This window comes from Oncorhynchus clarkii, chromosome 28 (genome assembly GCF_045791955.1).
Source record: "Oncorhynchus clarkii lewisi isolate Uvic-CL-2024 chromosome 28, UVic_Ocla_1.0, whole genome shotgun sequence".
NCBI lineage: Eukaryota > Metazoa > Chordata > Actinopteri > Salmoniformes > Salmonidae > Oncorhynchus > Oncorhynchus clarkii.
Window position 1 is genome coordinate 43,890,142 of NC_092174.1, and position 16,507 is coordinate 43,906,648.

Genomic DNA, 16,507 nt, shown 5'->3' on the forward strand with positions numbered 1-16,507 from the left:
CCACTCCCTCTCTACAACCACCCCGGCTCATCCTCCACCCAATGCCCTGATCTTCAAGCCGTCTCCACTCTTCACCCTGACCCCTCCTTTTGTCTGATATTTTCTTGATGGACTGAATTGAGTTTTTTCTCCCGGCCTCATCTCTACTCCTTGCACTTCCGCTCCAACATCTGCTTGACTTTGACGAGTTAGGAGTTGTCACCACCCTCGTGGCCAAGGAGGTGAAACGGGTTTATGATTGGCCCCTTCCCCTCCCTGCCATTCCCCACCTCAAAATTGGCAAGAAGCTTAAAATTGGCAAGAATATTATCGTCTCTCCACTACCCCCCCCCCCCCCCCCCCACCCAAGTCTCCAGTGTTAACAACCTCATCCCCAGACCTGACTTCTCCTTACAGTATGCCACAATCAACCATGCCATCACTCACATTAAACTTGCTGGCCGTGGAGCCTTGCCAAGGCCGACATCATCTCCACTTTAATGGTGCTGCCCCTCCATCCTGACACCTGGCATCTTTTCGGAGTCTGCTGGGAGGAGTGGTACTACTTCTGTCTGCCTGACTATTGGATGCAATCGCAGTCCTCGAATATTCAGTACCGTAGCCTTTGGATCTTGTTGAATGTCAACAGGCTTCCTGTATGTTCTCCACCTCCTCGCCAATTTCCTCACTTTTGGTGACCCTTCTTTCTCTTCAGCCCTAGGCCTCTTCTAATTTCCACCTTCAGCCGCATTGGCATACCTCTCTCTGAGGAAAAGACAGAAGGCCCCTACACTCGCCTCAAATTCTTTGGCATCATACTGGACACTGTCTCCTTTCAGACCTCCCTGCATCTTGCCCAACTTCAGCGCATTTCCCTTCTGTCCAATTACCTGGAATCTCCCCACTGCACTAAACGTCAGTGGCTTTCCTAAGACGTCAAACCTGGCTATCAGTCCCTTCTCAGAGCTGCCCATGTACCTGATCAACGTAACTCAATCGTTGATTCTGTCTTTCTTAAATTTCAGAGATTCAGGCGCTTGTCCCCGTATGCAGAAACCCTACCAACCTTATTCCATGTTGACCTTCCTGTGAACCATCCACTCCATTGCCTCATTTCTGAATTACACCACTCCATCCTATCGGCAGTTGAACCAAGTACTCTGCCATCTTACTGGACAGTCTGAAGATGCATGTAGGGTTTCCATACCATTTATCACATCTATTTCCCGCCAATGACTTGGTCACTGTGTCTGCCTTCGTCACCTATGCCAGCTCATCCATCTCCTTGCGCTCATCCTCCTCCCCGGACGCACCTGGCCGGGATAAACGTCTTTATCAAGTTGCTTTTTGGGTCTCCATGCTCCTCCCTCTCACCCGCAAGTCTCCCTTCTCCTCAAGGGCATCCAATGAACCAAAGTCCACCACCCACCCTCCCTCGCCGCCAGCCTATCACACTCAACATCTTGTCTGCCTGCATGGAGATGCTGCAGTCTGGCTACATCTCCATCGCCGTGTCTTCCACACTAGAATCAATGTTTCTTTTGGAATTTCTGCTATGTTCAGTGTTTACATCCTCGTCTGCTATCTACAATCCTTCGATCTCCTCCCAGCGTGTCAGACGTCACCATCCTTGACAAAGAAACCCTCATCTTCCCCATCAAACACAGCAGAACCGATCAGTTTGGCAGAACCACAGTCTACCTGTTCCGGCTACCATCTACCCTTACGAACAACTCACCTACTTCCTGCAGCTCAATCTCAACATGTCTCTCCATCCGATCCAGTATTCATCACGATTCTGGTTCCATCGCCTCACTCCAGTGGCTCCATTCCCATCTGAGACCAATGCTTTACCAGTCCTTCTGACCAATTCTCCAAAGCTAACTAAAAAGGAGCATTCCCCAAGACAGGATGGCTTTCACTTCAGCAGTGATAAATTCATGAACTTCCATGACGAAAAGATGATCGTTAAAGCAAATTATTCCTCTTAAATCTGCACATTTCTCCAAAGCTCAGTTGTCCTGAGTCTGCACAACACTGCCAGGACCTAGGATCAATGGAGACACTCAAGTTTTTTCAATAGTATATCTATTAACACATTGATGAACATAGTCATGGCCTCTAAACCTTCAAGCTGTATACTGGACCCTAGTCCAACTAAACTACTGAAAGAGCTGCTTCCTGTGCTTGGCCCTCCTATGTTGAACATAATAAACGGCTCCCTATCCACCGGATATGTACCAAACTCACTGAAAAGTGACAGGAATAAAGCCAAACCATGACCCAGCAAATATAAAAACTAATCTGCCTATATCAAATCTTCCATTCCTCTCAAATGTTTGAAAAAGCTGTACATTTTACCTCTTGGTGATGTCATTCGGAAACACAATGTTACTTTCACTGCCATGCAAATGATACACGGCTGTACATTTCGATGAAACATGGTGAAGATCCAAAATTTACCGACCTAGAAGCCTGTGTTTCAGACATAAGGAAGTGGATGGCGGCAAATGTTTTACTTTTAACCTCAGACAAAACAGATGCTAGTTTTAGGCCCCAAGAAACAAATAAATCTAATGCTTTGTAGGTTAGTAGTAAAACCTTGAAATCAGCCCTAGCCTTAAGAGGAAGCCAGTGTAGAGAAGCTTGCACTGGAGTAATATGTGTTTTGGTTCTAGTTAAGATTCTAGATCTAGATCTGTTGGATCTGACAATTAATCTTGATGGTTGTACAGTCATCTCAAATAAAACTGTGAAGGACCTCTGCGTTACTCTGGACCCTGATCTCTCTTTTGACAAACATATCAAGACTGTTTCAAGGACAGCTTTTTTCCATCTACGTAACATTGCAAAAATCTGAAACTTTCTGTCCAAACATGATGCAGAAAAATGTATCCATGCTTTTGTCACTTCTAGGTTAGACTACTGCAATGCTCTACTTTCCAGCTACCCTGACAAAGCACTAAATAAACTTCAGTTAGTGATAAACACGGCTGCTAGAATCTTAACTAGAACAAAAACACGTGATCATATTACTCCAGTGCTAGCGTCTATACTGGCTTCCTGTTAAGGCTAGGGCTGATTTCAAGGTTTTACTGCTAACCTACAAAGCATTACATGGGCTATCTTTCCAAATTGGTCCTGCCGTACATGTACACACGTGCGCTATGGTCAAAAGACTCAGGCCTCCTTATTGTCCCTAAAATTTCTAAGCAAACAGCTAGAAGCAGGATTTCTCCTATAGAGCACCATTTTTATGGAATGGTCTGCCTACCCGTGTGAAAGATGCAGACTCTGTCTCGACCTTTAAATCTTTATTGAAGACTCGTCTCTTCAGTAGGTCCTATGATTGAGTGTAGTTTATCCCAGGGGTGTGAAGGTGAACGGAAAGGCACTGGACCGATGAACCGCCCTTGCTGTCTCTGCCTGGCCCGGTTCCCCTCTCTCCACTGGAATTCTCTGCCTCTAACCCTATTACAGGGGCTGAGTCACTAGCTTACTGGTGCTCTTCCATGCCATCCCTAGGAGGAGTGCGTCACTTGAGTGGGTTGAGTCACTGACGTGATCTTCCAGTCCGCATTGGCGCCCCTGTCGGGTTCGTGCCGTGGGGAGATCTTTGTGGGCTATACTCGGCCTTGTCTCAGGATAGTAAGTTGGTGGTTCGAAGATATCCCTCTAGTGGTGTGGGGTCTGTGCTTTGGCAAAGTGGGTGGGGTTATATCCTGCCTGGTTGGCCCTGTCCGGGGGCATCACCAGACGGGGCCAGTGTCTCTCAACCCCTCCGGTCTCAGCCTCCAGTATTTATGCTGCAATAGTTTGTGTCGGGGGGCTAGGGTCAGTCTATTATCTGGAGTATTTCTCCTTTCTTATCCGGTGTCCTGTGTGAATTTTAAGTATGCTCCCTCTAATTCTCTCTCTCTCTCTTCTCTCGGAGGACCTGAGCTCTAGGACCATGCCTCAGGACTACCTGGCCTGATGACTCCTTGCTGTCCCTAGTCCACCTGGTCGTGCTGCTGCTCCAGTTTCAACTGTTCTGCCTGCAGCTATGGAACCCTGTCCTGTTCACTGAACGTGCTTCCTTGTCCGAGACCTGCTGTTTTTGACTCTCTCTCTCTCTACCGCACCTGCTGTCTAACTCTGAATGATCGGCTATGAAAAGCCAACTGACATTTACTCCTGAGGTGCTGACCTCTTACACCCTCTACAACCACTGTGATTATTATTTGACCCTGCTTGTCATCTATGAATGTTTATAACAGTACATGGCCATGATGTTCAATACCACCCGGCACAGCCAGAAGAGGACTGGCCCCCCCTCAGAGCCTGTTTCCTCTCTAGGTTTCTTCCTAGTTTCCTGCCTTTCTAGGGAGTTTTTCCTAGCCACCGTGCTTCTACATCTGCATTGCTTGCTGTTTGGGGTTTTAGGCTGGGTTTCTGTATAGCACGATGTGACATTGGCTGATATAAAAAGGGCTTTATAAATACATTTAATTGATTGACTCCTTCCGCATCTGCACCGCCTCCTTGGCATCCTGGACTTGACCATACAACTCCTCGGCCGCCGGTCCTCTCAAGCTTATCATTCCTACATCCAATCTGACATCAACAGCCTACAACATGCTCATCTCTCAAACTGCATTAACTCAGGCACAGTCTTCCAGCCTCTGCCTCATTTCACGGACACCAATCCACCTCACGCACCGTTATCCTACCCAACCAGCCCCCCCCAAAAAAGGATTGGCTCCCCAGCTGAGTCAATCGGTTCTGAAGGTTTTCTTCCTTCGGTTTTCCTTTTTCTTTTCTTGCGACCGTCGCTTCTGCTCGTTCGCTCTGGGGTCTAAGGTTGGTTCAATCCTTGGGCATTTAGTCCATATGGATGTACTACCTCAACTATACTGTCAACCATTCAGCATCTGCAGTCCAGAACAGCTTACTTCCATTCCAGGTTCGGACTAACTTGACGCTATCTTTTATGGGGGATCACATTCACCACAGCAGCCTTACTACCACGGCCTGGCAGTGATGTCTACCTGAGACTCCAAGTCAAACCCTACAGGGTCAACCCCTCTGGATCTGTAGTGAGGTGCAGGTAGTTATAGGTAGTTATAACTATAGTTTCCAGGTAGTTATAGGTAGTTATAACTATAGTTTCCAGGTAGTTATAGGTAGTTATAACTATAGTTTCCAGGTAGTTATAGGTAGTTATAACTATAGTTTCCAGGTAGTTATAACTATAGTTTCCAGGTAGTTATAGGTAGTTATAACTATAGTTTCAAGGTAGTTATAGGTAGTTATAACTATAGTTTCAAGGTAGTTATAGGTAGTTATAACTATAGTTTCCAGGTAGTTATAGGTAGTTATAACTATAGTTTCCAGGTAGTTATAACTATTTATCTGTAATGCGATGCTACTGGCGGCAGAGAAGTCAGGTGCAGGAGAGCGGAAACTGATTTACAACGGTGTCGTTTAATATCCATAAACCACCGTCAACAGAATAATACAATAAATGGGTCAAACAAAACCTGACTTCGACCGCCAAACGCCGCCCGAAAAAGGAGAGGGACCATCTTCGGCGGAAGTCGTGACAGGATCCTTCATCTGCAGCCCTTGGCTTCATCCGTCCATTCTCATTTCCCCACTGAATCCTCATTCACACATCCATTACATTTCCTCAATAAATACTCTAAAAGTGTCTGGTCCTTAAACTCCAATGTTATGGATTCACAACAATTCAGGAGAACAGACCACACTTAACTAGTTGCCTTGAACGCAACTCAACAAGCACCGGGCTGCTAACCATTGCCAATCAGCCTCCACTACTGTTTGCAACACTTAACTAGTTACATTGAATGTAACTCCTCAAACAGGCTCCAGCTGCTACTAACTGCTAATCAGCCTCAACACTTGTTCTCACTCTCATTAATCACTACCACCTCCCTACTTAACTCTGACCAAACAGTCATTCCTTCTCTCTGTTTTGCATCACATCCCTCCTCCCCCGTTTTTCTCTTTTTTTCATCTTTTTTTTATTACTTAGGCTGCTGTGGTGAAGGAAATCCCCCACAGAAGATTATTGATAAAACTTAACTACCATATACATCCCCATCAGGCCATCTGAGACTCCAAGCTAAAACCTAGAGAGTCAACGTCTCCGGATCCTTCATCTGAAGCCCTTGGCTTCATCCGACCCGTTCTCATTCTCCCAGTGAATCCTCATTCGCACACCCATTCCATCTCCTCAATAAATACTCTAAACCCATTTCATGGCTGGTCCTTAAATGTGTGAATTTTCTTTATAGCAGGCCTATTCCAGTATTGTCTCAGACTGTAGTTTCATGAAACAAAAATATATTTCTGGTTCCTTTCACCAAATCCCTTACTTTAAAGTGAACAGTCACCATGTAAAGCCATTTACAGTGTAATCCAGAAGGAATGCCTGCTTTAAAACAAGGTTGTGCCTTCTTTCTCAATGTTTCACTGCTTTACTTTTTAAATTTTTATATAGCAATGAAGTGTTTCTAGAAATACAGTTGTCACAATCTGTATGTATGCCTTAATGATATTGTACAGTGAATGACATCACTCTAATGGATCCAATAAACTTTCACATTGATTGTCATAGTAATTCGGGGATTATGTATCATATAGTGAGTGTATTATGGTGTGGTAATCCATTAAATTCCACTCGCTAAATGCATTTCAGTGAACTTCCCACAATAATATTTGGCCATTTGTCAATTGCCATTTTTTTTTTAATGAATGAATGACATGTCCAAATATGTCACTTCTTTAGAGAAGCATTTAGTATTTGTCATACGAATTCAACAAAAAAAAACAAAAAATGTAGACGGAAGAGGAAGTGAAATAGAGCTTGACGTTTCGGAGCTCGAATTCATGTGCAAAAGTATCACGCTCCATAAACACACTGCAACCAATTCAGTATCGCGCACCTCGCGAGTGGAGCAGAAAGTAGCATCACTTTCTTCATCGTCACAAGGAACAGAACCAGAGTGACAGTTTTCAAACGTCTAGTTCTTCGTTTACAATGTCGTTTCAAACACTTATTGAATAGACATAACTATTTTTAGTTATTCTTCTACTTTGTTTCGACTCTCGAAAGCGGAGATGAAGTACTGGCGGCAGTGCGCGTTGTGGCTGATAAACTGCAAGGTGCTTCCTCCGACCCATCGGGTAACCGGGGACAGTGCCCAGGTATTTGACTTGGCTCAGACGCTCCGGGACGGGGTGCTGCTCTGTCAGCTGCTCAACAACTTGAAACCCCACACCATCAACCTGAAGGAGATTAACCTTAGACCACAGATGTCTCAGGTAAAGACAACTTGGTGTGTAGCCTAGTAGGCTAGCTACAGGGAAAAGTCTTAAAAGTGTGATACATTCAATGGCTACCAAACCATTTATTTTTATTCAAGAAATCTTTGGTGCAGCAACATTTTTTTTGGTAAATGATGAAATACATTAATTTATTTCATGATTGATTTGAAATTGATAGTCCTTGATGTCATACACACATTTTAAATAATTGTCATTAGTTTAAACTATTTTATGCGATTTCGGGTTTGGCTAGTTTATTCATCATCACAGATAAATACCAACTGCCACTATAATGATATTAAACATATAGGCCTATTTCATCCCCAACTTGTGAAACTGGTGCCTGAGTCAGTGAGAGGTAAACCATCTCATGTATTTCTGTTTCTTCTTGGCCCTGTGTCAAACAATATTATTATGTTGGTTTGCTAATTGCTATTCTAAAATCCTCAGCGCTCTTCTTAGTAATGACAGTCAGTATACTCAACTTTCTTATGGACATGTTTGTTACATAATTAAGTGGTCTATACTACCCAGCTACAACTAATACTTCAAATACACACATGTATTTCCTAGCTGTTCATGAATAATGTTGACTCTATTGGCCTACAGTCTATAAACCTTGTTGGTTTTCAACCTCGGGTTCCTCTTAACTACTTCAACTCATCATGTTGAGGAAGTTTGTAAAAAGCTTCAGCCCCATGGGGACACAGGAATGCTGTCCAGAGTGTGCATCCCAAATGGCACCCTATTACCATAGGGTAATACCATCAAAAGTAGTGCACAGGACATAGGGTAGATCGCTGCTCTCTACCCAGAATCATCCATCCTCTCCACCACAACACTCATTCCAGGGGACAGATAACATCCCAGCTTTGATCCACCCTTTAGTTACAGACACACACACACACACACACACACACACACACACACACACACACACACACACACACACACACACACACACACACACAGATGTGTGTCGGCTGCATGATTTATAATACATCTGTCAGTAGCCTTTTACTAGTTGTAGACTTTTATTGAAATGACCACTAGGCCTTGTAGTTTTTTTGCCAGATTTTCTTAAAATCAAAATGGCAGATTTACAGTGAGTGTACAAAACTTTAAAGACACCTGCTCTTTCCATGACACAGACTGACCAGGTGAATCCAGGTGAAAGCTATGATCCCTTATTGATGTCACTTGTTAAATCCACTTCAATCAGTGTAGATGAAGGGGAGGAGACGGGGTTAAAGAAGGATTTTTAAACCTTGAGACATTTAACACATGGATTGTGTATGTGTGCCATTCAGAGGGCAAATGGACAAGATAAAATATTGAAGTGCCTTTGAACAATGTGTGGTAGTAGGTGCCAGGCACACTGGTTTGAGTGTGTTAAGAACCGCAACACTGCTGAGTTCTTCACACGCAACAGTTTCCTGTGTGTATCTAGAACGGTCCACCACCCAAAGGACATCCAGCCAACTGGACACGACTGATGAGAATCATCGGAGTCAACATGGGGCCAGCATCCTTGTGGAATTGTTTTTGACACCTTGTAAAGTCCATGCCCCCGACAAATTGAGTCTGTTCTGAGGGCAAAACGGCGATGCAACTCAATATACTAGGAAGGTGTTCTTAATGTTTTGGTGTACTCTGTGTAGAACTTATTGAACAACTTTATTGTTCCCGAAACAGTGAACGCACACAACATGTTATATGTGGTGCCATTGCCATGTGCTAAAACCATATTATAACCTTCTGTGAATCTGGTCCTGCTTGTGGCCTTGGTCATAGAGAACGCTGTTTTAAAAGGTGTATGTTTAGCTGTGAATCTGGTCCTGCCTGTGGCCTTGGTCATAGAGAAAGCTGTTTTAAAGGTGTATGTTTAGCTGTGAATCTGGCCCTGCTTGTGGCCTTGGTCATAGAGAAAGCTGTTTTAAAAGTGTATGTTTAGCTGTGAATCTGGCCCTGCCTGTGGCCTTGGTCATAGAGAAAGCTGTTTTAAAAGGTGTATGTTTAGCTGTGAATCTGGTCCTGCTTGTGGCCTTGGTCATAGAGAAAGCTGTTTTAAAGGTGTATGTTTAGCTGTGAATCTGGTCCTGCCTGTGGCCTTGGTCATAGAGAAAGCTGTTTTAAAAGTGTATGTTTAGCTGTGAATCTGGCCCTGCTTGTGGCCTTGGTCATAGAGAAAGCTGTTTTAAAAGGTGTATGTTTAGCTGTGAATCTGGCCCTGCTTGTGGCCTTGGTCATAGAGAAACCTTGCTCTTCTCAAACAAAAGCAATGGTATTTGTTCTCTGTAATAGCTATTTTAAATCGGAAAAACGTAGTTTGATTACCAAGATCCTAATCTTTTGGAAGGATGTAAGACACTTGCATTTTCAAGAATGTTTAATGCTACGACGTTGTATTTTTAGTTAGTCACTCTGAAATTTCCCCTGGTGTTGATCCCTGTACGGGGATCGCAGCCATAAGAGGTTTTAAAGGTGTGTGTTTAGCTCAAGAGTGTCACTGCATTGAGCAACCGACAATTTCTGCAGAAACACCCACAGTCAGAACACCCACTATAGATTAGGATGTGTTTTAATCTTTCCGTTTCTGTAATATGTCACAACGTCATTGTCAACGTTTACATCTTTCCCCGAATGGACAATCAATTCATTTATTATCAGTGTTGTCTTTATCTCACAACATGGCTGTTTCATTGATCTGCATGGATTCGTAAGCTTTTCCCATTGTGTGTTTATCCATTCTGCACTATAGAATAGAATAGAGCTCCGGTCCAGGCATATCTTACTGGACAATGCAGAAAGCTGTAGCCTACAGCAGTAGGTCATCTGATGCAGTAGGTCATCTGTGTAGTAAGTCCAGATAGGAAATGGCTTTGTCATTGTGCGCTACCACTGTTCTAGCCATACGATGTGGGTGGTTTAATACAAGCAGAAGTCTATCATAATGGATTGAAGGGAGGGAGGGATGGAGAGAGATAGAGGGGGAGGGAGGGATTGATGGAGAGAGGGAGGAATGGGGAGAGAGAGATGGATAAGCGGGCAGTGTACTGTGATTAAGTAGTTATAGCCTACTGAACTGCTATTTTTAGCCAAGTACTGCATCTAGGGGTAGGTAGTGTAAAATCTGCATTTTGTGGAGCAGGCAGTGGAATGTGTATGTGTGGGTGACGATATGCATTATCAACGTTGGTGCCAACTTATATTGTACCATTTTGATATATTTCACATTTAAATGTGGAATACTCACAGTAGTTGAACATGTCTTTGATCTCTGACAGAGCTGATTCTTCAACCAAAAACAGTGTATTCATACAGAGAGCGAGAGAATCAGAGACCGAGAAAAATAAATGGATGACTTGAAAGAGAAGAAGAAAGAAGAGAGAGGGAGAAAGTGGATTACTTTGCGCTGTGACGTTCAGATTGATCCCGTGGAGTAAAACCGAGACTTTTAGGCAGACACACTTTAAAACAGTGCAATATAATTAAAAATATAGCGTATCTACAGTACCTAAATTGATTAGGCCTACATATCGATTCCCCCCCAGTGTTGTTACATGGCAGAGTCTTGGCGTATTCTACATCTGAGGATGTGTCGCTAGTCTCCTCCTGGGTCTCCTTATCATAACAGTTGATCACAGTGATTTATCCTCTAACCCCAGGGACCCTCTCTCTCTCTCTCTCTCTCTCTCTCTCTAGCTCTAGTTCTCTGTCGGTGGAAGGAAGTGGAAGAGCGCTGCCCAACAGTCAAAGTCACAGCTATTTAACTCACAAAGGGCTTTATTAACTAAATGTCTAGTTGTACTGTGTTACCAGCTCTGAGCAGATATGGGCATGTTGAGAATGAATGTTGTGTAGTATTCCTGTTCCAACTTCCTGCCACACTGTAATAAGACTGGATTTCCTGACCCCCAACTGAGCGTGATAATTGGTCAAAATGTATAAAGCCCAACCAAATAACCCCCTGTAGCCCCACATTTCTTATCCGGCCAATCACATTGCCATGATTGAATACATGTATATATATATATATTAAATCCCATTACAGTATATCATTTTGTTTTTACACATAAAAATAAATAAATGGAAAGCTGAAAGTTAAAAAGTCATAAAAGCCATAAAATCAGTGTTGATGTTGTCCTGGACTGGCCCTCAGACTAGTGTTCACAAGTGTGATGTGTCCTGATTTATCCTAATGGAATAGATTTGATGGAAAACTCCACTTTGCTTAAGGTTTAACCTTCTCCTCCTCCAGCAATCAAAGATTGATGGTTAATGTCATCATCTTTCAGTTATTAATGTTCAAGAAAGAGTATGTAGGAACTTAGAAGTCCCTCAAATGCTTTGAAGTACAGTGTGTGTTCTTTGAGTCTGTTTGATAAATTTTTCAGAAATATGAACAGAGATAAATGTTAGAGTTCACCAGGAGGTTATTACTGTCTTATGTGTTATAAATGTCTTAACATCTAATGTATGTCTTATGAATGTGTTATGAATGTCTTATTGTGCAAACCGGTCTCATTAGAATATGTGTAAATACTGACGTTTAACAGTTATTTGTCACCTGTGCTGACGTATTAGTTACAGAACACTAACCAACATGTCTTAGTGTTCTATTTTTAACTATTTTTGTTCTTCTGTTCCCAGTTCCTCTGCTTGAAGAATATCCGGACCTTCCTGACATCCTGCTGTGAGGTGTTTGGGATGAAGAAGACTGATCTGTTCGAGGCCTTCGATCTGTTTGATGTCCGGGACTTTGGAAAGGTAACAAAGACGTACCGATGCCAACTCTGTTTGTTCTTACCTTAACAAAAAAGTCGTACAGGAAGTCCTGCAGAATATATCACAGGATTATCGTGGCCACTTTCCTGTAGGACAATTACTACAGGAATCCTGCAGAATCATGTAGGAATCTTGCAGGTAGACCTCAAATAAATCTTGCAGGATTGTTTCCTGAATGACTAGCTGCAGGAAATGTCCGACACCAAAATGGCCCCCAAATCCTGTGGGATATCCTGCGGGTAAGAATCCTCCAGGTAATTCCACAAGATTTCCAGGGCGGCCATTTTCCTGTAGGAACACCTGCTGGATTCCTTCCTCATCTTTCAGAGAATTTCATGTAGGACAATTCACATTCTTTCAAAAGAATGGACAAATTGCACAAGATATAAGGTTGCATGGCAATGTTATTATCCAATGAAGCAACAGCTGATGTGTTGGATTGTCCATTTCACCAGCACTGCATAAAATATAATTGTATGTAGATTTTGAATAAATATGGTAAAAGCATATTTCGTGACAAGAGTGAGAATAACGATGACATCACGTGAATAGCGTATGTGTATTGGTGTGTATCGGTGTGTATCGGTGTGTATCGGTGTGTATCGGTGTGTACTGGTGTGTACTGGTGTGTACTGGTGTGTACTGGTGTGTATCAGTGTGTACTGGTGTGTATTGGTGTGTAGTGAAACGGATGTCTGCAATGGTAAACATGGTGAGAGTTGGTTTTAATATGGCTGGTACAACAACAACATCTGACAGTGAAGCATGTGTGTTAGGCTCCGTTTTAAAGGGAGAAATGTGAAGTTGAAACTGTGTGTGGTGTTTCCTTCGCCTGCATGGCTATCCAGTAGCGCCTTCTGTGATAGTCAGTCTCACTTTAACAGGCTCTGTCTTAACTGAGGAGGACAGGAGACAGATGACAGGGGCAGAGTTATCACTACAGAACATCAGAATATCACTACAGAACATCAGAATATCACTACAGAACATCAGAATATCACTACAGAACATCTGAATATCACTACAGAACATCAGAATATCACTACAGAACATCAGAATATCACTACAGAACATCAGAATATCACTACAGAACATCAGAATATCACTACAGAACATCAGAATATCACTACAGAACATCTGAATATCACTACAGAACATCAGAATATCACTACAGAACATCAGAATATCACTACAGAACATCAGAATATCACTACAGAACATCTGAATATCACTGCAGAACATCTGAATATCACTACAGAACATCAGAATATCACTACAGAACATCAGAATATCACTACAGAACATCAGAATATCACTACAGAACATCAGAATATCACTACAGAACATCAGAATATCACTACAGAACATCAGAATATCACTACAGAACATCAGAATATCACTGCAGAACATCAGAATATCACTACAGAACATCAGAATATCACTACAGGACATCAGAATATCTCTACAGAACATCAGAATATCACTACAGAACATCAGAATATCACTACAGAACATCAGAATATCACTACAGAACATCTGTGTTACATGAAAAACAGAGACAAAATAGTGCACATTTGTATTTTTTATTTGACCTTTATTTAACGAGGCAAGTCAGTTAAGAACAAATTCTTATTTTCAGTGACGGCCTAGGAACAGTGGGTTAACTGCCTGTTCAGGGGCAGAACGACAGATTTGTACCTTGTCAACCTTCCGGTTACTAGTCCAACGCTCTAACCACTAGGCTACCCTGCCGCCCCATGATATACTGTAGTAGTGAAAGACAAGCTACTCACCTTTAACTGGTAGACCACTGGACTAATGGAACTTTAACTAGTGGACTAATGGAGCTTTAACTAGTAGGCTACTGGACTAAGGGAGCTTTAACTAGTAGACCACTGGACCAAGGGAGCTTTAACTAGTAGGCTACTGGATTAATGGAGCTTTAACTAGTAGACCACTGGACTAAGGGAGCTTTAACTAGTAGGCTACTGGACTAAGGGAGCTTTAACTAGTAGACCACTGGACTAATGGAGCTGCAAATTAGACAAGGAATCAGAAACAGATGAATTAGTAAATGTATTGTTTTTTCATGCACTTCCCAACTCTAATGTGGTGTGGTGGCCTTCTGCTAAACGGTTAGAAAGACAAGTTAAAGGATTCTAGTGAAATACTAGGTGTGTGTTTTCTGTGCTTCCTGTAGTCTAAGCTGTAAGGGAGAAGAAGAGAATTCACATGGTGGAGGTGGGGAAACTGTCCAAGCAAGCTAAGAGTAAAACAGAGAGAAAGTCATGTTAAAATTAGAGTACAGCGAGTATGGAAGTAAACTGTCATTATTCAAGTATGATTCCAAACCCAACAACACGAAACGGCAAATATGTACTAGGTTTGCGGGAAGTTCTATAAGTTCTATAAGTTCTATAAGTTCTAGAAGTTCTAGAAGTTCTAGAAGCTTCCTTGGGAGGTCTGGAAAACAAAGCACACATTTTCATTCTCTTTGCCGGGAAGGCTATCCCATGACACCTTGCAACACAGCGAAAATCCCCCCCCCCCCCCCCAAAAAAAAATCTGAATTAATGGTGGACTGAAGTCCCTGCTTGGGAGAAAATGTTCCAGAGGAATAACTTTGTAAAATGTAAGTATTATGTTTATTTATTCACAAAATTATGTTAAAATGTTCAACAAATTACTTTCATATGAATTTTGAATTCAGGCAATCTCATCCTGGTTATCAGCTGTTTTAGGGATGACAAACTAAACAAACTAATCGTAAAATCAGCGGTGTCAATTGTGAAAACCCAGACAGTTTTAAAAAAATCCTGAATTAGTGAACGAGCTAGCCAGCTAATGACAAATGTAAGAAATCGTTTTTTTCACATTTGTTTTCAAGGACACACGTTTCCACACGGTTCCACACATGTCTCCACACGGTTCCACACATGTCTCCACACGGTTCCACACATGTCTCCACACGGTTCTGGGTTTAGAGACTTTGTCATCTGGGGGCTCCAGGTTTCGTCTGTCTAAGGAAAAGGCATTAATAATAATACAATGATGTATTAATTTAATATATATATTTCTGTTTGATATGCATACGTATAAACTCAGCCAAAAAAAGAAACGTCCTCTCACTGTCAACTGTGCGTTTATTTTCAGCAAACTTGACGTGTAAATATTTGTATGAACATAACAAGATTCAACAACCGAGACTTAAACTGAACAAGTTCCATGATCATGTGATTTGGTTACTGTCATCAAGTGCAAGCCACGAAGACATAAAATCTCATCTATCACCATCCATTTCAAAACATTTAAAAATGATAAGCCTAACTTGTGACAACAGTATTACAGACACCTCGCAAGTGGGATATCAAACCTCATGTAACTCTCCATGACAACAGTACTGAAGACACCTAGCAAGTGGGATATCAAACCTCATGTAACTCTCCATGACAACAGTACTACAGACACCTCGCAAGTGGGATATCAAACCTCATGTAACTCTCCATGACAACAGTACTACAGACACCTAGCAAGTGGGATATCAAACCTCATGTAAACTCTCCGTGACAACAGTACTGAAGACACCTAGCAAGTGGGATATCAAACCTCATGTAACTCTCCATGATAACAGTACTACAGACACCTCGCAAGTGGGATATCAAACCTCATGTAACTCTCCATGACAACAGTACTACAGACACCTCGCAAGTGGGATATCAAACCTCATGTAACTCTCCATGACAACAGTACTACAGACACCTAGCAAGTGGGATATCAAACCTCATGTAACTCTCCATGACAACAGTACTGAAGACACCTCGCAAGTGGGATATCAAACCTCATGTAACTCTCCATGACAACAGTACTGAAGACACCTAGCAAGTGGGATATCAAACCTCATGTAAACTCTCCGTGACAACAGTACTGAAGACACCTAGCAAGTGGGATATCAAACCTCATGTAACTCTCCATGACAACAGTACTACAGACACCTCGCAAGTGGGATATCAAACCTCATGTAACTCTCCATGACAACAGTACTACAGACACCTCGCAAGTGGGATATCAAACCTCATGTAACTCTCCATGACAACAGTACTACAGACACCTAGCAAGTGGGATATCAAACCTCATGTAACTCTCCATGACAACAGTACTGAAGACACCTCGCAAGTGGGATATCAAACCTCATGTAACTCTCCATGACAACAGTACTGAAGACACCTAGCAAGTGGGATATCAAACCTCATGTAACTCTCCATGACAACAAGTACTACAGACACCTAGCAAGTGGGATATCAAACCTCATGTAAACTCTCCGTGACAACAGTACTGAAGACACCTAGCAAGTGGGATATCAAACCTCATGTAAACTCTCCATGACAACAGTACTAAAGACACCTCGCAA

The 16,507-nt window shown here is 42.4% G+C and overlaps 1 protein-coding gene across 1 annotated transcript in view; it reads left to right on the plus strand.

Moving 5' to 3' along the window:
* The first annotated feature begins 6,940 nt into the window (after nt 1–6,940).
* The window catches only part of LOC139386866 (guanine nucleotide exchange factor VAV3-like), a 105,553-nt gene continuing 95,986 nt past the window's right edge, over nt 6,941–16,507 (plus strand). Inside the window, exons 1-2 of the mRNA XM_071132725.1 lie at nt 6,941–7,308; nt 11,965–12,081. Of these exons, the coding sequence (XP_070988826.1) occupies nt 7,105–7,308; nt 11,965–12,081 (321 nt within the window). The 5' untranslated portion in view covers nt 6,941–7,104. The remainder of the gene's footprint in view (nt 7,309–11,964; nt 12,082–16,507) is intronic.